This window comes from Tursiops truncatus, chromosome 14 (genome assembly GCF_011762595.2).
Source record: "Tursiops truncatus isolate mTurTru1 chromosome 14, mTurTru1.mat.Y, whole genome shotgun sequence".
Lineage (NCBI taxonomy): Eukaryota > Metazoa > Chordata > Mammalia > Artiodactyla > Delphinidae > Tursiops > Tursiops truncatus.
The window spans coordinates 54,731,284-54,756,917 of record NC_047047.1 but is presented as its reverse complement, the minus strand read 5'-3'; the positions used below and the strand labels follow the sequence as shown (position 1 = coordinate 54,756,917).

At 36.6% G+C, this 25,634-nt stretch overlaps 1 protein-coding gene across 8 annotated transcripts in view; it reads left to right on the top strand.

The window, feature by feature from the left end:
* The window catches only part of EML4 (EMAP like 4), a 153,759-nt gene that overhangs the window by 102,849 nt on the left and 25,276 nt on the right, over window positions 1-25,634 (top strand). For 5 of the 8 annotated variants that reach the window (XM_073791414.1, XM_073791415.1, XM_019942712.3 and 2 more), the window contains 11 exons: window positions 47-196; window positions 3,971-4,040; window positions 5,098-5,208; window positions 6,635-6,676; window positions 7,360-7,455; window positions 12,569-12,703; window positions 12,818-12,953; window positions 21,739-21,890; window positions 22,972-23,097; window positions 23,183-23,314; window positions 24,043-24,110. In XM_073791414.1, the coding sequence (XP_073647515.1) occupies window positions 47-196; window positions 3,971-4,040; window positions 5,098-5,208; window positions 6,635-6,676; window positions 7,360-7,455; window positions 12,569-12,703; window positions 12,818-12,953; window positions 21,739-21,890; window positions 22,972-23,097; window positions 23,183-23,314; window positions 24,043-24,110 (1,218 nt within the window). The remainder of the gene's footprint in view (window positions 1-46; window positions 197-3,970; window positions 4,041-5,097; window positions 5,209-6,634; window positions 6,677-7,359; window positions 7,456-12,568; window positions 12,704-12,817; window positions 12,954-21,738; window positions 21,891-22,971; window positions 23,098-23,182; window positions 23,315-24,042; window positions 24,111-25,634) is intronic. The other 3 variants (XM_019942716.3, XM_019942713.3, XM_073791413.1) reach the window with 1 other exon arrangement.

Sequence of the window (25,634 nt, the reverse complement as noted above, 5' to 3'; positions counted from 1 at the left end):
TTAAACTTTGAAAATTATGTTTATTAAAAACCTTGACTCTTTTAAGATATGGTTATCGAGGAAAGGACTGTCGAGCTAATGTTTACCTTCTTCCTACCGGGGAAATCGTTTATTTCATAGCATCAGTAGTAGTACTATTTAATTATGATGAGAGAACTCAACGACACTACCTGGGTCATACAGACTGTGTGAAATGGTTGGTATCGTTTAACATTTGTTCATTTTTTAATTTCATGCTCTTATTTTTTAAATCTGGATTTTTATTGGAAATGATTTCCTATGGAAAACTCAGAACTTAAGGATATTATGGGCATTCTGTAGATAATTTCAGAAAGAAAAAAAAGACTTACAGGCCTCCAGAATGGTTGGTGTGATATCCACTGCAATAAAACATATCATCTATAAATCTCAATTGGGACCTCTTCTTCTTTCCCACATCTTTTATGGTCTTTTTCTTCTGGCCTAAAACATCAGATATATGTGGGGCATTCTAGACTTTTGCATACTTCTAAGAGTGATTATTGGTTACTAAATATTTCTTGAGGATTTATTTTATGTAGGTAAATTTTGAACTTGATGCTTTTGGGGGGAGAGGGAAATCATGGCTGAATAAGGATTAAAGTATCCCATAGGGTGTCAAACTGTAAAAAAGTGAGAACTCCTTTTATATACTTGGCATGTTTTTAAAGTACTCAATTAATTTTACTACTTCTTAGTTAACTTTAATAATCTATTGCTTAGATTCATTATTTTCCAACATTTAAAATCTTCTCTTCTATGTCTGTACTATTCTGGCAACTATATCTTTATCTAGAAAAAAATTACTCTAGGGCTTCCCTGGTGGCGCAGTGGTTGAGAGTCCACCTGCCGATGCAGGGGACACGGGTTCGTGCCCTGGTCCGGGAAGATCCCACATGCCGCGAAGCGGCTGGGCCCGTGAGCCATGGCCGCTGAGCCTGCGCGTCTGGAGCCTGTGCTCCGCAATGGGAGAGGCCACAACAGTGAGAGGCCCGCGTACCGCAAAAAAAAAAAAATTACTGTAATATATATTAGACTTAAAATATTATATAGATATTGTTAAACTTTTAGAGATGATTAAAATATTGCCTTTTTCACTAGAAGAATAATATGTGTACAGAATTACTTATTACAACATCATTTGTGATAGAAAAGATTGGAAACAGCCTAAATATCTTTTAGCTGGGGACTAGTAACATTGTGGTGTACCTATAGGTTACCATGCAGCTATAAAGAAAGAATAAGGTTGGATGGACTTAGAGATTATCTTACTGAGTGAAGTAAGTCAGAAAGAGAAAGACAAATACCATATGATATCACTTATATGTGGAATGTAAAATACAACACAAATGAACATATGTACGAAACAGAAACAGACTCACAGACATAGAGAACAGACTTGGGGTTGCCAAGGGGAAGATGGGGTTGGGGAGGAAAGGATTGGGAGTTTGGGATTAGCAGACGCAAGCTATTATATAGAGGATGGTTAAACAACAAGGTTCTATTGTATAGCACAAGGAATTATTCAATATCCTGTGATAAACTGTAATGGAAACGAATATGAAAAAGTATATATGTATAACTGAATCACTTTGCTCTGCAGCAGAAATTAATACAACATTGCAAATCAACTATACTTCAATAAATTTTTTTAAAAAAGAAAGAATGAGGAAGGTCTTTGTGTATTAATATGGAAAGATCCCTAAGACATACTCCTAAGTATAAAGTTTGAACGAGAAAATGTGTGTGTAGTGTTCTACCATTTGTGTAAAAAGGAGGTGGAAGATAAATATTTATGTTGGCTTCCACATATGTAAAATTCTTCCGGAATTATTAATAAAAAGAAACTGATTACAGTGATTACCTGGGGTTGCAGGGAGTAGGGATAATAGCAAGGTAGATGAGATTTTAGCAGAATTTCAATATGTGTTTTTATAGCTTTTGATATTTGAACCATGCATATATATTACCTAGTCCAGCAATTTCACTTTTTAAAATGTGTTTTAAAAGATTGGGTTTTTTTGTATTTAAATTCTTTCCACAACTTTTATTTATTTATTATTATTTTTTTATTGGAGTATAGTCGCTTTCCAATGTGTTAGTTTCTACTGTACAGCAAAGTGAATCAGCTATACGTATACATATATCCCCTCTTTTTTGGATTTTAATATGGCAAAATGTTAATGTTAGGGTTTTAATTACTTTTAATATAATTGACCACAATAAAGGATGTGAACTATTTAAGTAAGAGGAAATAGAATTAAAGAAACATTGATAAACTCTAGCCTCCTTAGTAATAAAAGAAAATAAAGTGATACCATTGGATTTCTCTGGTGGTGCAGTGGTTAAGAATTCGCCTGCCAATGCAGGGGACACGGGTTCGATCCCTGGTCCAGGAAGATCCCACATGCTGCAGAGCAACTAAGCCTGTGCGCCACAACTACTGAGCCTGAGCTCTAGAGCCCACGAGACACAACTGCTGAGCCCGTGTGCCACAGCTACTGAAGCCCACACGCTCTAGGACCCACGTTCCACAACTACTGAGCCCGTGTGCTGCAACTACTGAAACCTGTGCTCCGCAACAAGAGAAGCCACCGCAATGAGAAGCCTGCATACTGCAACAAAGAGTAGCCCCCGCTCACCACAACTAGAGAAAGCCCACATGTAGCAAGAAAGACCCAGAGTGCCCCCCCCCCCAAAAAAATTGATACCATTTATACCAATCAAATTATCAAGGCATTTTAAAAGGTATAATTCTTAATATGGGGAAGTTTTCGTGACACTTTTTTTTTTTTTTTTGCGGTACGCGGGCCTCTCACTGCTGCGGCCTCTCCCGTTGTGGAGCGCAGGCTCCAGACATGCAGGCTCCGGACGCGCAGGCTCAGTGGCCATGGCCCACGGGCCCAACCGCTCCGCGGCATGTGGGATCCTCCCGGACCGGGGCACGAACCCGTGTCCCCTGCATCGGCAGGCGGACTCTCAACCACTGCGCCACCAGGGAAGCCCTAGTGACACTTTTAAAACATTTTTATTTATGACAGTTTAAATTGATACTACTCTTCCGGAGATTAATGAGCAATACATACCAAGAACAAAATTACATTCTCAGTTGCGCTTACCCCTTGGTTGCAAGATGTAGAAGAATTCTAGATACGGATGTGAAGACATCCTTTTAAAAATCTTGCTCATCACTCATATGTTTAGCATGAGAAATGTGGGCATATATTTTGCAGTATTTTCAATTTGTACTTAAAAGTTTCTTGCCCAAAGTTGGCAGGCTGATTCTTAACCACTGCGCCACCAGGGAAGCCAATGCTTATGTTTTGGGGTTTTTTTGTTTTTTTGTTTTTTTTTTTTGCGGTACGCGGGCCTCTCACTGTTGTGGCCTCTCCCATTGCGGCGCACGGGCTCCGGATGCGCAGGCTCAGCGGCCATGGCTCATGGGCCCAGCAGCTCCGTGGCATGTGGGATCTTCCCGGACCGGGGCACGAACCCGTGTCCCCTGCATCAGCAGGCAGACTCCCAACCACTGTGCCACCAGGGAAGCCCAATGCTTATGTTTTAATAAAGTAAAATTACACAATGCAATATTGCATCTTCACTGTAATAAAACCATGTGAATATTTATTCCTAGGTGCAGGACTACAAAGGAACTTGAACAAATGAGAACAGTTTAATTTATCATGCCACAATTATGAGTAAATATTTTCTTCAGATTTAGTGTTCTAATAATAATTTGTTCAGTTTAACAAGGAAGTAGTACAGCTGAAAACTTAGGAAAGAAATCCTTTAGGTAATTGTTGTTTATTTGATTTGCTAAAGTAAATCAAATGGGTCACGTTGAGATATTTTTAATGATTAAAAACTGTTTGAAAAATGTTGATACTTAGGCATATTTCTGCTGTTTTATGTCTTTCCTGTATTTAAAATTGTTGTTAATACTGCTTTCTAGCCTTGCTATACATCCTGACAAAATTAGGATTGCAACTGGACAGATAGCTGGAGTGGATAAGGATGGAAGGGTGAGTGGCACAGTTTTATGCATTCTGTACCTAGTGATATTGATATTAGAATGGAATTGATTGTAATTTTAACCATAACTCATTTATTTTATTCTCTTAAAATTTAATTATTAAGGGATTTCTAGTATAAGCAGGGAAAAAAAATATTAGGATGTAATAACATTCCAAAAAAACAAAAGAGAGTCAAAGTAAAAATTTTGTTTCAAAAAAAAATATGTGTTCTCCCTAAGGAAACTATTTACTTGTAAAAATGGGAGAACTGATAAGCTTGTTAAAAAAATTTTTTTAAACAGAGAATAATTTATCAATGTTGCCCTAAATTGATGAATCCCTTGATTTTATATATGACTAGAAATGATAACACTTAAAATTTTTCAGTTATTATTCAGTACTGTTAAATTGGCTTACATAACAAATCCCTTATTTGTAAGGATCGACAGTGAATATTAATGATGACTGATAAGCATGTGTATGACTACTCATGACATTTTCCGACTTAAAGTTTCTTTAAAGAAAAAGGAGTTAGAGGGGTTATATTGGATGACTTTTAAGACCCTTCCAGTTGTAAATTCTATTTAAGGACTGTTTGCTTAGCAATTTATTGGACACTGATTCTTTTAAAAAGTATTATTTTCTCAGGAATGAAAGTAATGCTAAAAGCAGGATTTCCAGAGCAAATTTGCTGATGTTAGAATCCTGACTCCACCTTTTAATAGCTGGATAACTATAGACAAGTTATTACCTCCATTTCAGTTTCCTCATCTGTTAAATGGTGGTTATAATAAATAGCACCTAACCCATAGGTCTGTGAGAATTAAATGAATTAATACATGTAATATACTCAGAATAGTATATAACACATAGTAAATACTTCAAATCATTTGCTGCTACTGTTATCACTTTTGTTATTTCCTTACTTTCATGGTATGAGAAGAAAATACCTGCTCAAGATTCTTTGGGGGCATATGTAAACAGTTCTTGTGGGAGTGGTATTTATTTTCATCTACCTAAATACTAGTTGTCTTGCTGTCTTGTGTTTTTCCCCTTGTTTCTGCAGCCCCTGCAACCCCATGTCAGAGTGTGGGATTCAGTTAGTCTATCTACACTGCAAATTATTGGACTTGGAACTTTTGAGCGTGGAGTAGGATGCCTGGATTTTTCAAAAGCAGTAAGTATTTAAGGGAGTTAGCCAGCTGCACAAAGACACAGAAAAGAAGTTAAGCTCAGTTTTGTTTGTGTCTGTGTTCAGGGAAAGTGATAATTGAATTGAAAAATTAGATGTTAGCTATTGCTTAACAGTGGCCAGCATTTTAACCTAAGTGCTAAAGTACTTTGGTTTAGATAGGATCCAGGATATTTCGCTTAATTATACTTAACTTTGTTCTGTCCTGAAATAGGATTCTAACGTAATAGCAGGAAATGGTTAAAGGAATGCATACGTAGCATAGTAAAATTGAAACAAGCAGTAAGATGTGCTTTTGCTTCAGCTTGAATCATGGAGATCTATTTTATTTAGAAAATGTACAGACATGAAACTTGGCCAGTTCTCCCACAAGTATTGTCTTTTCTTAATGTCATATTGGAGTAAAGGAAACAGTCAGACCTTTGCGTTCACTAAAATCATGAATTGTTTTGGTTCTGAATTGATGACAGCATGATTTTTTTAATTAATTAATTTATTTATGTATTTAATTTTGGCTGCATTGGGTCTTCGTTGCTGTGTGCGGGCTTTCTTTAGTGGCAACGAGCGGGGGCTACTCTTCCTTGCGGTGTGCAGGCTTCACATTGCGGTGGCTTCTCTTGTTGCGGGGCACAGGCTCTAGGTGCTCAGCCTTCAGTAGTTGTGGCTCATGGGCTGTAGAGCACAGGCTCAGTAGTTGTGGCGCACGGGCTCAGTTGCTTTGCGGCATGTGGTATCCTCCCGGACCAGGACTCAAACCCGTGTCTCCTGCACTGGCAGGCAGATTGTTAACCACTGCGCCACCAGGGAAGCCCCGACAGCATGATTTTAAATTTAAGTTTAAAATTCAGTGTCTAGCAATCTTACCTAAGCCTTGAGACTTTATTTTGTGAAAATAAAACAAGATGTTGCTCATGTAAACATTCTATTTATTCTTGAATTATATGTAATTATTATAGAGTATACAGGAAAACTTCTTTATTTTAGGATCATAATTTTTAATTTCAATTACAAATATAGCTCCAGATTTTATTGGGCCTCATTCATGCTTTAGGATATATTTATGTATTCATATTGTCTCTTCAGTTCCTAACTATCAGCAGCTATATTCTGGATTATGAGTGTTTTGTGGGACATGGAGGAGCAAGGGACATTTTTAGAGCAGAAAGATCAGTTTGGGTGGATATAGGAACTTTACTAGCTTGCAGGCACTGAATGTCAAGGGGTATAATGAGTCAGGAATTGGGAGAAAGGCATTTAGAAAAGGAGATCAGAGGACAGAAGGGAAATACTTTTAAACCTTTTTTACCCCCCAAAATTTCTGTAGCAGGAACTGTTGTCATCTTGTTGATACCATTGTTACAGTGTTAAGAGTATCTTGGATTGCCTCACACTCTGACTTTTCCTCATTTAGGTAATCATTCCAATACAGGATAAAAGAAAGATAAAGAGGAAAGTAAGCTCTGCCCTTCCTCGGTACCTCTCACTTATCACCACAATATTTCTTTGTTCCATAGACATCATAAGGCATATACTACAAATGCTACTAGAAAAAAATAATCTTTTAGTATCATCCACAGTTCTTTTTCTTAAACTGGGAGGCATTAGTTATGTTTTTATCTTGTTTATTCATGTTAATGTAAATCAGGTATATCATGGAAAACAAATTGGCAAACTTTAAAGTAGCCATTAATTTTAGCTTGTTCTATCAAACTACCAAAATTTAGGAGCAAAGTTATAAAATTATATACATTTCACATCTACCTCAAAGGAAAATACTTTAAATGCAGTCAGACTACTTTAAAGCAGAAAATACTTTAAGCTGCAGAAGGGACTAGGGTGTCCTCCAAATTAATTATTTGCTATCTCTGAATAATAAAAGTGGCTAGAGAGCAAGTGGAGATCAACCTAGGGGAAAAAATTATAAATGGAAAAACAATTTTTAAAGACTTTTTATTATATTTCTGAAGAAAATACAGTCTTAGTAAATAGTGTATTCATTATATTTCAAGGAACCATGAGCTTAAAGGATTTTGGATTATCTTAAACTTGGCAGTTTTAATAATATGGTATTTCTTTTTAGAAAGTCAGCCTTATCTGAAAATTTTTAAATGCCTATTTAAATTGACTTTTCTTTAGGATTCAGGTGTTCATTTATGTGTTATTGATGACTCCAATGAGCATATGCTTACTGTATGGGATTGGCAGAAGAAATCAAAAGGAGCAGAAATAAAGGTAAAAACATTTTAATTGGGTATTATCTTTTAGAATACATTATTTGTTTTGTAAATCCTTGGAAGTATATTGCATATCCTTAGGTTTCAAGAAAGCACCAGCTGGCCAAATTCATCAAATTTATTGATTTGTCATTATTCTTATGGTAGTCAGTTTTAAGATACAGTAGTCAAGCAGCTTCAACCACTTTCAGTGATATTTCAGACACATTGTACTACTGAAATGCCAAAGTAGTTGGATGTGTAATCTCAAAGTTAAGACTGTATACTCTACTTGGCTTCTTTTTCTTTAACAAAATATGTTATTTTTTTCAATCTTTAAAGATTAACAAATCTAAAGGAAAAATTCAACCTTTGGAATATGGCTGACATAACTGAAAAGCATATGTAATGATAAGTTTTTTGGTTTTAATTATGTGTATGGAATTATTAAATAAAATACTACAGCCTTTATAGTTGCTATAGAATAGTGTTAATCCTTTCATTTAGAGCAGGCTATAACTTGTAAGAGAGGAATGAGGTTAGCATTGCAACTGCATTCATATGGCTCAGAAACGGCCTCCCTCTGACAGGTTCAAAGGGATTCAAAGCAACAGGATGGGTTTAAAAAAATTTTTTTTAATTTATTTAATTTATTTTTGGCTGCGTTAGGTCTTCGTTGCTGCGCGTGGGCTTTCTCTGGTTGCGGCGAGCGGGGGCTCTCTTCAGTGCACGGGCTTCTCATTGTCGTGGCTTCTCTTGTTGCGGAGCAAGGGCTCTAGGCATGCAGACTTCAGTAGCTGTGGCTCGCGGGCTCTAGAGCACAAGTTCAGTAGTTGTGGCACTCGGGCTTATCTGCTTCACGGCATGTGGGAAATCCCTGGACCAGGGATCGAACCCATGTTCCCTGCATTGGCAGGTGGATTCTTAACCACTGCACCACGAGGGAAGTCCTGACAGCATGGCTTTTAAAAGCCTGTGACATATTTGCTATACTCTTAAATAACGTCACATTCCTCTTCAATTGTGCGCTCTCCTAGTTTTGTGTAAGCTTCAAGCCTTCAGCTTGTTGGATGAAAAGAGGTTATTTCTTTTAAATAGTATAAGTTAATCTTTTGAAAGTAGCAGAGTAGATTTGATTGTACTTGAAAGGAATATAAGGTATCAGGAAACCTCAGACTTTAAAAAACATAAATGAAGATAGATTGTCTGTCAGCCATCATTCAGAGTAATTTAACATTGAAACATAGGAAAGTTACACTGAAGTGAAATATGTGAATTTTGGTCCTTTGTAGGAAAGGCTACCGGATGAAGTCTTATGGTTTTCCTCCTAGTGGCCACTCCTGGACCTCCTTTCCAGAACCTTTGGTGTTGGTGTTCCTGAGAGTTATACCCCATGTCTTCTGTTGATATCATATGCTGCTCCTGTTGCTTCCATGGCCTTGGTTACTACCTGCCATGTCCCACATCAGCTCACTCCAGCCCAGAGTAACAAGAGCAATTCTTGTTGCCTGCTGGACATCTTTATTTGAATCCCGCAAGTCACAAGCAAAGTGTCCAAATCTGTGCTAATCATATTTGTTAGCCCCCAACCAGTTTGTCTGTCCGTGACTAACATCACATTGCACTTAGTTGCTCAAGCTGGAAACTTGGGCATCGTTCATGATTCCTTTTCCCTCACTTTCACACCCAGTCAGTCAGCAAGTTCACTCAACTCTGTATCCCAAATATCTATATTAGAACTCTTTCATTGCAAACAACTTCAAAACAACTAAAGCAAATTTAACGAGAGTTTATTGATTCATGTTTAGGGAGTTAAAGAAAACCTCTAGTAAAGGTCAGAGGGAGATTTTGCCTCAGGAATGATTTGATTCAGGGACTACATCACTGATTCTCTGTCTCCCCTCTTAGCTTCTCCCTGTGTGTTAACTTTATTCTTCTGTAGATAAGCTCTGTCCTGGCTTATGTCACAAGGATTGGGGATTTAATACATTACTTGTTAATTTATGTATATTTAAAATTCAGTAAGGCAACTTCAAAACCTTATTGACAGATAGATATTAAAGAAGACCTAAATAATTGGAGGATTATACAGTAGTAATGGATAGAAGCCGGTATTGTAAAGATGCTACTTCTCTGCATATTGGTCTATACATTCAAAATCAAAATCCCAGCATGATTTTTATAGACATTGACAAGCTGAATATATGTGGAAATATGAATCAGTAAGAACAGACAAAATCACCAAGATTGGTGAGGGTGTAAAGTAACTGGAACTCTCGTATACTGCTGCTAGTCATGTAAATTGGTATAGCCCTTTTGGAAAACTGTTTGGTATTACCTAGTAAAGTTGAACACATGCATATGCATACCTTCTGACCCATCTTGTTCCACTTCTAGGTATAAACCCAAAAGAAGTATATACAAGTAATCAAAAATAAAAGAAAAAATTACTCAAATGCCCATCAATAAGAGAATGGATATATCAATAATGTGGTCTTTCCATACAAAGGAATACTATACAGCAATTAGAATGAACAAATTACAATATATGCACCAACATTTGTGGATCTCACAAATGTAATATTGATAAAATGAGCTAGACACAGAGGAATACCTTCTGTATTATTCCATTTAAATAAAACAGACAAAGCCAATCTTCGCTACTGCAAATGAGGATCATGGTTACTTCAGCAGTGAGGGGATAGTGAGTAGAAAAGGGATCTGGGATGTTAGTAATGTTCTGTTTCTTGCTTTAGATGCTGTACAGAGGTGTGTTCAATTTGTGAAAACTTATCAAGCTATGCACTTAGGATTTGTGAGCTTTTCTGATTATATAGTACACATCAATAAAAAGTTAAAATACCCTGTAAGGCCACACTCATACCCAAAGTGATTTATTTTCATAGATTATTCAGTTTATATCTTGAATATCTTACCACTGGAACCATGGGTTTGTATACTTGGGAATATTTATAGTTAGCTTTATAATCCTTGATTAATCGGTTTGGCATAAGATCCAACTGTTGAGTAGTTTTGATTTTTTCCAAGTGAAAACTAAGGACTGCTGAATCAGTTTTTAAAAGATTCCAATTCTGGAAGAGAGGTGACTAATTTTGCTTTGTTATCAACACATTATCTTTTCCTTTTTCTTCTTTTTTCCTTCCAGTTTTATTGAAATATAATTGACATACAGCCCTGTATAACTTTAAGGTATACAGCTTAATGATTTGGCTTACATTTGTCATGAAATGATTATCACAATAAGTTTTGTGAACATCCATCATCTCATATAGATAGAAAATGAAAGAAATAGAAAAAAATCTTTTTCCTTGTGATAAGAATTCTTGGGATTTACTCTTTACAAGTGTTATATATAACATTCAGCAGTGTTAATAATATTTATTATGTTGTACATTACATCCCTAGTGTACTTTTTTATATTTTTTTTTATTGAGGTATAGTTGATTTACAATGATGTGTTAGTTTCAGGTGTACAGCAAAGTGATTCAGTTATACATATGTATACACACACATACACATATATATACACACAATATATATTCTTTTTCAGATTCTTTTCTTATATAGTTATCACAAAATATTGAGTGTATAGTCTCCTGTGCTATACAGTAGGTCCTTATTGTTTATTTTATATGTAGTAGTGTGTATATGTTACTCCCAAATTCCTAATTTGCCCCTCCCCCAACCTTTCCACTTTGATAACCATAAGTTTGTTTTCTAGGTCTGTGAGTCTGTTTATGTTTTGTAAATAAGTTCATTTGTATCATTTTTTTAGATTCCACATATAAGTGATAGCATATGTTATTTGTCTTTTTCTGTCTGACTTCACTTAGTATGATAATCTCTAGGTCCATCCATGTTGCTACAAATGGCATTATTTCATTTTTTTATGGCTAAGCAATATTCCATTGTATTTATGTACCACATCTTCTTTATCCACTCATCTGTTGATGGACATTAGGTTGCTTCCATGTCTTGGCTGTTGTAAATAGTGCTGCGGTGAACATTGGGGTGCGTGTATCTTTTCAAATTATGGTTTTCTCTGGATATATGCCCAGGAGTGGGATTGCAGGATCGTATGGTCGTTCTATTTTTAATTTTTTAAGGAACCTCCATACTGTTCTCCGTAGTGGTTGTACCCATTTACATTCCCACCAACAGTGTAGGAGGGTTCCTTTTTCTCTACATCCTCTCCAGCATTAATTATTTGTAGACTTTTTGATGATGACCATTCCGATTGGTGTGAGGTGATACCTCATTGTGGTTTTGATTTGCATTTCTCTAATAATTAGCGATGTTAAACGTCTTTTCATGTGGCTTTTGGCCATCTGTGTGTCTTCTTTGGAGAAATGTCTGTTTCTCTTCTGCCCATTTTTTGATTTGCTTGTTTGTTTTTTTGATACTGAGCTACATGGGCTATTTGTATATTTTGGAGACTAATCCCTTGTCAGTTGCATTGTTTACTAATATTTTCTCCCATTCTTCGGGTTGTCTTCTCGTTCTGTTTATGGTTTCCTTTCTGTGCAAAAGCTTTTAAGTTTAATGAGGTCCCTTTCCTAGGTTTTTTTGAGGAAAGAGCATAAAAGCTCTTTGTTTTTTGTTTTTTCATTCTGTAGGAATCAGTAGTGACCATTCTGTATCTACTTTTTACATCTTCAGCATGGGGTTGAATCTCTAAATCAGTAATATTTTCCTGAATGAATGGTCAGTAGTATGGTACAAATAAAGATAAGACTGGTTTGTTTTTTTTAAGACCAAAATGGCAATGTCTTTAAGACAGCATGTACATTGTTCTTTCATTTGGTAGTTTTAGCGTACTTTTCCTTGAATATGCAAGAAATTAAAACAACCTAAAACTAATTCATGTAAATGTCTTCCTAGTGCAGAGTTATTATATATAGATAGCATAAAAGATGATATAATAGGATAAGGACATCAAGTTTAAATCATTATTCTAAAAATCTATTATTAAAATTTTTCAGGAAAATAGAACTTTGAAGAAAAGGCATTTCCTTAAAAATTTTCCTATATTTGATTATCAGTACCTGTAATTGGTACTTAATGGAGATAAGTATATACATTCATCTAAAACTTTATTTGTCTTTCCACAGACAACAAATGAAGTTGTTTTGGCTGTGGAATTCCATCCAACAGATGCAAATACTATAATAACCTGTGGTAAATCTCACATTTTTTTCTGGACCTGGAGTGGCAATTCACTAACAAGAAAACAGGGAGTTTTTGGGGTAAGGACCAGAATGTTATAACTTCATTATAAAACTTGAATTTTTTAATTGTTGAGTAAGCATAAAGTCATCATGCCAAAGGGAAAACTGAAAATTCTCATTGTTTCATTGTAGAAATATGAAAAACCAAAATTTGTGCAGTGTTTGACATTCTTGGGGAATGGAGATGTTCTTACTGGAGACTCAGGTGGAGTCATACTTATATGGAGCAAAACTACTGTAGAACCCACACCTGGGAAAGGGCCTAAAGGTACAGTATTCTCATATTGAAGTCATTCCTTTCAGTTTGCGCATATTGCTATTGCAGTGCCATCTCTTATCCAGACCAGGAGAGAGAAAGCTGCAGGGAGTCAGTATGAGAGTCACCAACATACATTTTGTTTTTAAGGTTCTTCACAATAGTCTTTCTTTAAATCAAATTATTTACTCATTTATTAAGCATATGTAACCTACATTTTACTACACTGTACCTTTCCTTCCAGGAGGTTAATACAAAATAATTAGAGATGATACAGATACATGTTAATTTAAACACCGTAAAGATTAAGAGAGAAGTCATCCCAATCTTCAATATTTTGTGAAGCCTTCACAGAAGAAATGATATTTCTGTTAAGCCATAATGAATGTGCAACACTACAAAAGATATGGAACTTTGATCCCACTTAGGGATCAGTGTAAGTTCAGGGACAAAGATGGTTATGAACGTGAAACATCCAGGATAGTGTGAATAACTTGTCATGTGTTAACAAAAACAAGAGATAGCCAGCATGAAGGAAATACAATTTTAAAAAATAGTAGTGAATTGCAGTTTCTCTTATCAATTTAAACTAATATATACTAAGCCAATGAAAATTCAAATAGGGATTGAAGATACAGATTTTCCGAGTTATCCACAAGAATCCTAAAAACTGGTTGAGTTCACCATGGAAGAGAGAAGAGCTGTGAGGCCAAGGATCCTTAGTCCCACAGTTAGATGACCAGAAAAGAGCCTACAGGGGTTACAGAAGTGAGATTTTAAAAAAAGGGCTTCCCTGGTGGCACAGTGGTTGGGAGTCCGCCTGCCGATGCGGGGGACGCGGGTTCGTGCCCCGGTCCGGGAAGATCCCACATGCCACGGAGCGGCTGGGCCCGTGAGCCATGGCCGCTGAGCCTGCGCGTCCGGAGCCTGTGCTCCGCAACGGGAGAGGCCACAACAGTGAGAGGCCCGCGTACCGCAAAAAAAAAAAACAAAAGTTAGCAAGATAGAACTTTTTATTTAGTGCCTGAACAAGGAAGCAGAGAATTCCCAGGAGTTTCAGTGCTCTAGGGAGATCAAGAAGAATAAGAACCAAGGAAAGACCAAAGGAGCTTGCAATTTCAATAGAACATTAAGGCCGTAGAACAGCTAAGTATAGAATATCCAGTTTTAAATTGGAGAATTTTGGGTTTCCCTGGTGGCGCAGTGGTTAAGAATCGGCCTGCCAGTGCAGGGGACACGGGTTCGAGCCCTGGTCCGGGAAGATCCCACATGCTGTGGAGCAGCTAAGCCCGTGCGCCACAACTACTGAGGCCTGCACACCTAGAGCCTGTGCTCCGCAACAAGAGAAGCCACCACAATGAGAAGCCCGCGCACCACAACGAAGAGTAGCCCCAGCTCACCACAGCTAGAGAAAGCCCGTGCGCAGCAACAAAGACCCAACACAGCCAAAAATAAATAAATAAATAAATGTATTAAAAATAATAATAATAAAATGGAGAATTTTGAGAATCCTAGTTGAAAATGGAATGGAAGGCAAAGTTGCTAGAATCAATCAGTAGTCTTTTTAAGGTTGCCTAAAACCTGAGAGTAAACTGGGTATTGTGGTGGAAAAAAGACTAAAAATCTTAGAGAGAGAGATGAGAATAACTGGTTTGAGTGTAAGAAGAAAGATTTTATCCTTGAAAAAGAGTAATAGCCTACATTCTATCCCGAGATCTTATGTGGCTAAATGGTGGAGGTCATGCAGGATGACATTGCTCTCAGTAAAAGTGGCTCCCTGTTAAAAAGTTGAAGTTTTTATTGTTAATGGATAATATAAGAGTAGTAATATAGTAAAATATCACATAATCAGACTCCATTACTTCAGAATTCTACTTGTTGGAATTGGAGTCCAGCTGAAACCTTTGACTTGCCTATGGAAATTGGATTTATTATAATAAATGAATACTAAAACCAAAGACCTACAAATTTAGAGGTATCATTTTCTAAATAGTTAGTGATTAAAATTGTCCATATCAACTCACAAAAGGATGGTTCCAAGGACCTTTTCTTAACAGCTGTTGGTTAACATAGTTATCTGTGATATAGAAAGATAGTCCCAATTACTACATTTGTGTTACGTTTCCTCCCTTTCTCTTCTCCTTTTCCCAACATAGCAACCGACTGTAGGTTTTACTGTCTCCTGGGCTGGGTCTGGAGATACAATATGTGTAAGAACAGTGTGTATGGCCATATGGTAAAATGGGACAGGAGAGATAAAAAGAATAACTCATCGTTAGTCCCCTCTTCTTTTTCTTTTTCTCACTACAGCTCCTCTTCCCAGCCCCAGTAGGCCTTGGAATTCATTCAGCTTTACCTCAAATTGGTTTTCCTCAAAAACACAGATATATTTTATCCTCAAGTCCCATTTGCACCCAAATATACAGGTCCACTTTGCCCTTTTCTATGGTACATGAAAAAATTAGAGAAAAAACATTGAAAATAGTCTTTTTTCATATACACACTACTATATATAAAATAGATAATCAACAAGGACCTACTGTATAGCACATGGAACTCTACTCAATATTCTGTAATAACCTATGTGGGAAAAGAATCTGAAAAAGAATGTCACTGAATCACTTTGCTGTACACCTGAAAGTAACACAACATTGTAAATCAGCTATACTCCAATATAAAATAAAAACTAAATTTAAAAAAATAGCTTTTTTTCAATCTCATTTTTCCTTTCTGTTTAAGGACAATAAAACTGAAAAAATATCCAGAGAACCATATACTTCCTTCAAAGTAGAAGGTTATGAGAGGAAAATTACAGACCTTGTTCTAAAATCAGTAGGCTGGGAGCAGAGAGAGATTCTTTATTAGCGTAGCATGTAGTAGCAGTAGAAAGAAAACTAGCTAGGCCTGTCAGTCTCTGAGTTCCACAAAAAAAAAGGAGGGGGAGAAAGAAAAAGGAGGTGACAGGGAACCAACCTGAGGTTCCTGAGACATTCCCCTGGGGATTTTTTTATATCCATGACATCACTTTATTCCACTTCACACCCCTTTTCCATGCATAAAAACTAAGAATTGAAGACATTTATTAATTAGCCCAGAGTCTGCAGAGCTAGCAGTTGAAATGGGTTCTCTGATTTCAGTTTGATGATCTTCCAAGTATTTCACTGTCATCCTTAGTGTGAGCAAGTGGCCATATGTGCAGTTGGAGGCATCACGGTGGATGGACACCAAATTCCCTCCAGTACTGACACCTGGCCTGAGCGCTGTAGCCAGTGTAAAGTAGATCACCAGTTTATGATAAAAGAAGATAACTCAGGAACAGCCAGATGGAAAAAATGCACAGGGCAAGGCCAGGGAAAAGGGCCCGCCAAGAGCCTACATGCCCTCCCCAGGCGCACCACTCTCCCCGAATCCCCATGTGTTCACCAACCCAGAAGCTCCTGGTTAAGGATTCTTAAGAAAAAAGAACAGTATTATCAGTTGCCCTCCCCACTTACCTCTCTTTTCTTTTTCCTGGGCACATTTTTTTCAGTATCAGAAATGCCAGGAACAGTATTATATTATCAAAACAGTGACTTAAATTGTTGACATATTATCCTACCACTCTGAGCAGAGTTTGGGTATAAATGCACTCTTCATTAGCCTTAATGTGCAAGGTGAGAGGCAGGGAGAGGTTCAGAAGTTGTTTTTATTTTGGTTTTCATCTGAAAAACTTGTGGCTTAGCCTTTGTGCAGAGAAAATCTGCATATGCACGAACAGAAAACAGAAAATCTAATCTTGTAAACTGCTGGGCACATGAAATTTGCTACATGATTGACCCTATTATGGGCAAACTTGATGAGAATTTTGTTTCTTCCTTTATATTTGGAGTTTTGAGCTATGTAAATATGGCTGGAAAGGATTTGGTGAGTTTAGTGAAATAAATGTGTAAGCCCAGATCAGAACAGATGTTCATAGTTTCCATTTTTAAATTCTTGCCCAAAATTTCAGTAGATTAATCCAGTTTGCATATTCCCTAATATGATATTTCTGTACCCATGGCAGTCTTTATCAACCAAAATTTGACTATACTGTGATACTGCATCTGAAAAAGGGACTTTGAGGGATTGCAGAAGTATAATTTCACAGCTAATCCTTTTATTCTAGTAAATAGGAGACAAACCAAAACTGTGTTTTATGCCTCATAAGGAGCTCTCTAGCTTCCAAACCATTTTTTCCTTACCTTAAGTGTAATTTAACAGGAATCTTCAAAGTAATTAGTATTTTCTGTTCTCTTTTTTTTTTTCCAGTTTTATAACATTTTTAATGTATAACCTTGTCTAGCTTAAGGTGTACAACATAATGACTTGATATTCGTATATATTGTAAAATGATTACCAAAATAAGTTTAGTTAACATCCATCACCTCACAGTTTTTTTTTCTTGTGATGAGAACGTTTAAGATCTGCTCCCTTAGCAACTTTCAAATATACATTACAGTATTATAAACAGTAGTCACCATCTTTGCGTTAAATTTCTAAGTTTGTACCTTTTGACTACCTTCACCCATTTCTTCTACCCACCTCCCCCGCCTCTGACAACCACCAGTCTATTCTGTTTCTGTGAGTTTATTTTTTTTAGATGCTACATATAACTTAGATCATATGTTGATAGCATTTGTCTTTCTCTCTCTGACTTTTTGCACTTAGCATAGTGTCTTCACAGTCTATTCATGTTGCATGTGGCAGGATTTCCTTCTTTTTTATTCCATTGTATATATATACCACATTTCCTTTATCCATTCATCCATCTATGGACACTTAGGTTGTTTCAGTATTTTCTATTTCTTATGTGGGTATAAGGTATTTGTTATTTCCTACATATAGGAAATGGTTCAGAATTTTTCTTATATGAAATAATTCATAATTCTTTAAGTGGGGGAGAGGAAGTTGAGAGTATCAACACCACCATTAAAATGTTCATTATTCTGAAATCTTTGCCAGGTTTCTTTAAGAAATACTACCATTTTACCTGATCTCCAAATAATCAACATGGACCCATTTGCGCATTGCTAAGAATATAACATAAATTTCAAAGTCTCCCTGATATTTGATTCTGTAGTTAAACAGGCACAGAAAGCCCTCCAAAGGATCTTTATTTGGCAGTCAAGGTAAACTTGGTTTTTACAGAAGCTTGTTTCTGCTAGAGTTGAGAAGAAAGGGGGGATTTGCAAGTAAGCTTGGATGGACTTGGCCATGATTGTGCCAGGAAGTACAATAGGTTTGTAATACAAGGATAATTATTTTTCTTGGCAGGTATTTCAGACATTATTTGGCTTAAATTAAAGTGTCAGAAATATAGACCCATGAGAAGGAAATCTTGGATTATAAATTATTTTGTGGGTAAATACTATGTAAAGCAAGCTTTGGTAACTTGTTTAAATTTAAAGCACAGACATATTTTTAGCTAAATTAATATAAGTCCTCCTCAGGAAATAACTATCCTGGGGTGGTAGGAGGCAGAAAGTGGGTATCTCACCATGTTGATTACTTATATAGGGTATTTTTATTCTTGATGAAGCATTTGTTCTTCAGTTTTTCATTTTCTAAGACTCCATTTTTCTAGGAAGATCTTAAGTGTTTAACAAAGTATTTGTCATGTTTAGAAGTAGGGAAAACTGAATTAAAAATAGAGAAACTGTATTTAACTTTCCTGCATTCTGATAGAGAGCTATGAAATGCCACACCTCTGCGTTTTGTAATTTCTTACATGGTACCGTGGTACTTTCAGATTACTCTTGTTAATTTGACCATGCATGAGAAAAATAAGCCCTTTGCCCCCACTTTTCCCCCCACTTTTAAATGCCCAAGCAAAGCCAGCAATACTCTCAGAAAATTCACATCTCTCAGATGTTCTTTCTCTCTTGGTCACATCAGAGCTATGCTAGATAATTGGCTGGCTATCCTGCTGGGCACAGTTGTGTTGTTCAATGTTTAAAGTATTTTTACGTGATGAATGTTGATGTGAGCCGAGGCAGTTGACCTGAATAGCAAGTTTGTTGGAGTTCTGCTCCTAGCGTTGCTGAATCAGGCAAGCCCTACTCCAAAGTAGGCAAGCCCGTTCCTTTCTCCCTGCCAAATATACCCATCTATTAAATATTTGTACCACTAGCAGCCTCACACTGAGTAATTTTGAGAGTCAGCTGTAGCATAATTTTTTTTTAGGAAACCAAAACTCTACAAATTTTAATTTTAACAATGTAATGGCAGCTCAGATAGATGAGTAAAAATGAACAACCTCAATAACAGCTTTACTGAGATATACTTCACATACCATAAAATTCACCCTTCTAAAATGTACAATTCAGTGATTTTTAATATATTCACAGAGTTGTGCAATCATCACCACTAACTTCAGAATATTTTCATCATCCCAAAAAGAAACACTGTGCCCATTTGGAGTCACTTCCCATTCCTCTCTCTCCTCAGTCCCTAGCAACTGTTTGTCGCTTTTGGTCTTTGTGGATTTGCCTGTGTGGGACAGTTCATATAAATGGAATCATGGAATATGTGGTCTTTTGTGACCAACTTCTTTCAGTCGAACCTTAATGTTTTCAAGGTTCATCCATGTTATAGCATGTATTAGTACCTCATTGCTTTTTGGGGCTGAATAATACCACATTTTGTTTATCCATTTAAAGTTGATGAAAAATTTTATTAGAAAATGAACAATTTTTTTTGCAGGTTTTTGAGGTATAATTGACATATAACATTGTGTAAGTTTAAGGTATACAACAAAATGATTTGATATATATATTTTTTAATTTTTATTTTACAGTTCACATTTTTTTTAATACATTTATTTTTTTTAATTTAGTTTTGGCTGTGTTGTGTCTTTGTTGCGGTATGTGGGCTTCTCATTGCAGTGGCTTCTCTTGTTGCGGAGCATGGGCTCTAGGCACAAGGGCTTCAGTAGTTGTGGCACGTGGGCTCAGTAGTTTTGACTCACAGGCTCTAGAGCGCGGGCTCAGTAGTTGTGGCACTCGGGCTTAGTTGCTCCGCAGCATGTGGGATCTTCCCAGACTGGGGATCAAACCCATGTCCCCTGCACTGGCAGGCGGATTCTTAACCACTGCACCACCAGGGAAGTCCCCGATATATGTATATATTTTAAAATGATTGCCACAATAAGTTTAGTTAACAACCATCACCTCATACAGTAGAGGTTTTTCTCTTGTTCTGAGAACTTTTACGATGCACTACCTTAGCAACGTTTTTCAAATGTACAATACAGTATTGTTAACTATAGTCACCATGCTGTGCATTAAATTCCCAAAACTTATTTATCTTATAAATGGAAATTTGTACCTTTAACCACCTTCACCCATTTCCCCACTGAACTTTTTTATTATTATTATTAATTTTTATTTATTTATTTATTTTTGGCTGCATTGAGTCTTCGTTGCTGCGCACGGGCTTTCTCTAGTTGCGGCGAGTGGAGGCTACTATTCGTTGTGATGAGCGGGCTTCTCACTGCAGTGGCTTCTCTTGTTGTGGAGCATGGGCTCTAGAGCACAGGCTCAGTAGTTGTGGCGCACGGGCTTAGTTGCTCTGCGTCATGTGGGATCTTCCTGGGCCAGGGATCGAACCTTTGTCCCCTGCATTGGCAGGCAGATTCTTATCCACTGCGCCACTGGGGAAGCCCCCCACTGAACAATTTTTTTTTTTTTTTTTTTTTTGCGGTACGTGGGCCTCTCACTGTTGTGGCCTCTCCCGTTGTTCAGTGTGGGGGAAGCCCCCACTGAACAATTTTTAAACTTGTAATTTTTTTCATTTCCAAGGGATCTAAGGTGTATTTATTAACTGACTTTGGTCATACTTAAACCAGGTTCTACCTTGCCATTTTGAACCTGGTAACTAATTCTGCAAGCTCTCATCTTCTAAAAAGTTTTTCTCTTACTCTAGCAGCTTCACTAGCTGAATGAAGAGCTTCTCTGAGTAAGACATCATGAAATCTTATGTTCACCTTTAAGAAAGAGGCTCTGATTATATTTTCGTACCTGCCTTGTCCCTTCCTGGGTACTTGTGAAGTGCTGAGAGCATACAAGAAAACTGGGCTGTCATTCAGCTATCACATTGGTGTGACTGGATCAGTTTTTAAAATACTTTTCTGGTTGGTCAAAAGCCACTGCTGCAAGCTGCCAGTGCCTCTTCTGCCTCACACCTTCCCCAGTATCTCAGCAAATAAAAGGGGTTACTATCCCTGACAGAGCAGAAGTCCTCCAGTTCAGCAGTGGTTAAATGTTAAATATTATGACTGTTGCCTTGAGAGGAAATGAAGGCTTTTTTTGCAAACGTAAAAGAACATTGAGTAAAGAGACTTGAGTCCTAGTCACAGCTTTGTCACTAGCTAACTGTGTGGTATTGGCTAAGCCAATTCTATACCTATGTCCTTAGTTCTAAAATCAGAAGAGTAATAATACCTACCCTAACTACCATGTAAGATGATTATAAAAGGTAGTAAAGTTCTGAGGTTAATATACCCTCTGTTGTCTGTGGAATTATCACTGCTTTAGTCTACCTTTTTGTAAGAATGTATTTTGAAATATTTTCAGAGTAACTGATTATTGACATAAATGCAAAAGGTTGTATTAAAGCTTTACTACCTGCCTTGCAGAAGACTTGCTGAAAATAGGTTTTTGATTGTTGAGTCATTCAGCAATCACTCTACAGTTCTGCTAAAGTTTTCTTCCAAAAAGACTCTAAAATCTGATGGAAAATGTTATCACTCACGTTCTTATTTTACTCCTCATCATATTAGGTGTTTATCAGATCAGCAAACAAATCAAAGCTCATGATGGCAGTGTGTTCACACTTTGTCAGATGAGAAATGGTATGTTATTAACTGGAGGCGGGAAAGACAGAAAAATAATTCTGTGGGATCACGACCTGAATCCTGAAAGAGAAATAGAGGTAAGGATGAAAACGGAACATAAAAATTTTTAAATATTAAACCCTCTAAACTTATGTCTTTTGTCCCACATTGAGATAACTTACACTTTTCTGAGAAATTTGGTGCACATTCTTGTCATTTCATTCCCTCAAAATAAAAAAAAAAAAAAGGACTATTCACTAAACAAAATAGTTTGAAAGAATAAGAAAAATCAGCAGAATAATTAATTTGCTTATTTATTTCTGAGATTATATTTTTAGTGACCCAAAAATATAACCATGTAAACTTAAAATTTAACAGACATTCATTGAAAACTGTATCCTACTCCAAGGTATACAAAATGACCAGCTTAATTTTAAAACTTGAAAATAATAACAGTGGGCTTAATGATAATTGCTATTTATCTACATATGTGTCTGCTTCATTGCATGAACCAAGTGTATCCATAAAACCTGACAGGTATTATGTGCTCAGTGAAAGTTTGTTAACTGAACTGAGATCTCAGGAAGTGAAATGGGTTAAGAATAGTATTTTAGTCAATGATTGCCAGAGCAAAGGCAATTCACTCAGTTTAATATTGCTTCTGTTTGTTGGTGACTTAAATTTTGAATTTATGCTCAGTCTTTTCTACTCATAACGTGCTTTGTAGACAAAATCTTCTCTAAAAAAGAGGATTCTGATAGTACTGCTCTTGGGTTTCATTTCCAAGAAGATATATCCCCATATTATAGATAAAGAAATTTGTCTCAGGCTAAATGACTTACCCAGAATAATATAACCAGTAAGTAACAAAACCAGATCACAGTCTTCATGTGGTCTATCAGAACTTATTCCTTTATCCGCTACTCCTAATCATTAACTCTTGAAATCATATAAAAATATGAATTTAAAATTGAACCAAAGAATGTTGTTAATGCATTATAACTTCTGTGTAATAAAATGTAATTGTCTGAACAAATAATTTATTAGTATAAGATTACTTTCAAATTTGGAATTCTGTCATTTATTACCACATAATTGCATACAGCTATAACTACGGTCTTCAGGTGGTAATTATTGCATGTTAGTATGTGTATGGTGACTTTACAAAATGTTTTTTAGGTTCCTGATCAGTATGGAACAATCAGAGCTGTAGCAGAAGGAAAGGCAGATCAATTTTTGGTAGGCACATCACGAAACTTTATTTTACGGGGAACGTTTAATGATGGCTTCCAAATAGAAGTACAGGTAAGCTGTATGATTTTAACCATTAACTGAGTATTTTTGATGATACTCTTTGTTTCTTATAACAATGGGTGTATTTCATTTTCAGGGTCATACTGATGAGCTTTGGGGTCTTGCCACACATCCCTTCAAAGATTTGCTCTTGACATGTGCTCAGGACAGACAGGTGTGCATGTGGAACTCGGTGGAACACAGGCTGGAATGGACCAGGCTCGTAGATGTGAGTAAAACAGAATGTGATTATAATCTTCCCACAGAATCTCCCTAAAATGGCAGATGGTAGCAGCAAAGCAAATAGGACTCAGCATTGGTTAAAACCAAGTGTATTTCTATAGTTCAGTAAAGGGGAAGGGGTGGAGGGAGAGTGTTTAGTCACAAAGTACATGAACCCACTCCAAAGTAGCAAATTAACAGGACAGAAATTCAGTTTTTCTGTCAGGTTCAGTAGTAAAAATAAAAAATATTTCACATCTTTATGAAGTATTAATTGTTATGGATATGTTTAGGTCTCTGGTGGTGGTGCAGTTGGGTTCAGTAAGTACTGCCCACTAACAGATTCTGCTCTCTTCTTTTTGAGTTGGTCTCTTACTGTGTTTTCTCCCTACCCCACCCAGATATCCACCTTTTCTAGCCTAAAAGGTGTATACACGTTCTTTGCAGACTCTAAAGAACTGTACAAATGTTTGTTGTTATCCTTACCATTGTTCCACTGCCTAGCCACAAGCTGGTGGTCCTTCCCCCTCACCACTCTGCCAGCATGTCCCCTTCCTTCTCTGAAATCCTTTTTCCTCTTAAGTCCATGTGGTATTACCATTGGCTACAGTAAAGTTGATTGAGATTTCATGTTTATGTGAAACAAGTTATTTTCAAATATGTTTTGCCACTATTCCCATAGATCTAGGGAGACTTTCTCATGTACTCCCCAACAGTTGTCTGTCTCTCTTCTAGGAACCAGGACACTGTGCAGATTTTCATCCAAGTGGCACAGTGGTGGCCATAGGAACGCACTCAGGCAGGTAGGGTCTTTAAGGGAAATGTGAGCTGAGTAATCTAAGTGGTGGGATGTTTAACCGTTATTCAGGAATGTTCTCTATCTGATCTGGAAAATTAATCTTTTAAGTGGCACAGTTTTATGCTTTTTGTTCTTTTCTTTTATGTATACTCATTTAATCATTCAGTAATTATTTGAGCACCTACCGTTTGTTAGACACTATTGTGGGTGTTCAGGCTACATCAGAGTGCAAAGCAAAAATCCCTGCCCTTGTGGAGCCCACATTTTAGTGTGTGTCAGGGGTGGAGGCAGAATGAAAAATAAGCATTATAACTAATTAAGTTAGCAAATGAAGAGCTATGGTGGGGGAGGGTTGAGCATAGGAAGAGGGAACTGGAAGGGGTGCAGTTGCAAAACGATAAATAGGAAGGTCAGAATAGTCTTCATTAAGGAAGGTGACAGTTCAGCAGACTTGACCTCCTTTGTGAAATTTTCTGTGGTATCGAAAATTTCTCTTGTTATCTTTTAGGGAAGGAAAATGAACCTGAAATAACCCAGTTGAGCTTTTGTTTGTGCTATAGCTTTTTTCTTTTTTAAATGCTACACAGGTAGATAAGTAAAGGTATGTTTCCTGAAATTGTTATTAATTACTTATCTTTGCAGACATTGTATAGTACCTTTCCAAGGTTATTAGGTAATATATATTATTATCTGTATTTTTTAATTGAGTCCTTTTTATTGCCTCTGCTGGTAAGTAGCCCTCATCACAAATAACTTAATTTCTTTTTTAAAGAGGCAGAGGAAAAAGATAAAGTAAATTTTCAGAAGTTAAACCCATAGAAAATATGGAATGCTGATTTCTAATGAAGTGAAAATATTGTGAACACACTTCTATAAATATTTTTATTTATGTAACAAATATTTCAAATCAGCCAGTTTATTTAATTCTAACTAAATTTAACAATGTGAAGTTTTTTTGTAGCAAGTTTTCCCCTTTGGCTCTTGGATACAAATTAATACCTCTAGAAAGTCAAAACATATTCAAAATCCTCCTCATATATAGTGCTCAGAATCATGGAAAAATAGATCTTTAAGGTAAAGATAAACTTTGAAATGTGGACATGTAACTGGAGGTGCTATTTGAGTGGTTCTGAAATAGTGGAATTTTAGAATTAGGCTGCTTGGGAGAGTAATTGGTGATGACTTGCAAATACAGATGGCTTTACTATCTCAGATTTCCCCAAAATACATGTCAGTAATAGATTATTACTTAAAGTTGGACTAAACAGGCATATGGCAGGTCAGATCTGTTTTGGGGGCAGCTGAACAAATATCACAAATGCTAAAATCAATGAAGTAGTAAGAATAAGAGCCACCCTGTATTCAGTATCTGATGACAGACCTTGTACTAAATTCTTTTCATATAGTACTTTAAGTCTTCACAAGAATGCAACAGAATGTTCGTTAATATCTCCTTTGCACAAACAGGAAACCAAGATCCATAGAGGTTCAATCACTTGTGATTGAGCTGGGATTTAACTCAGGTTCT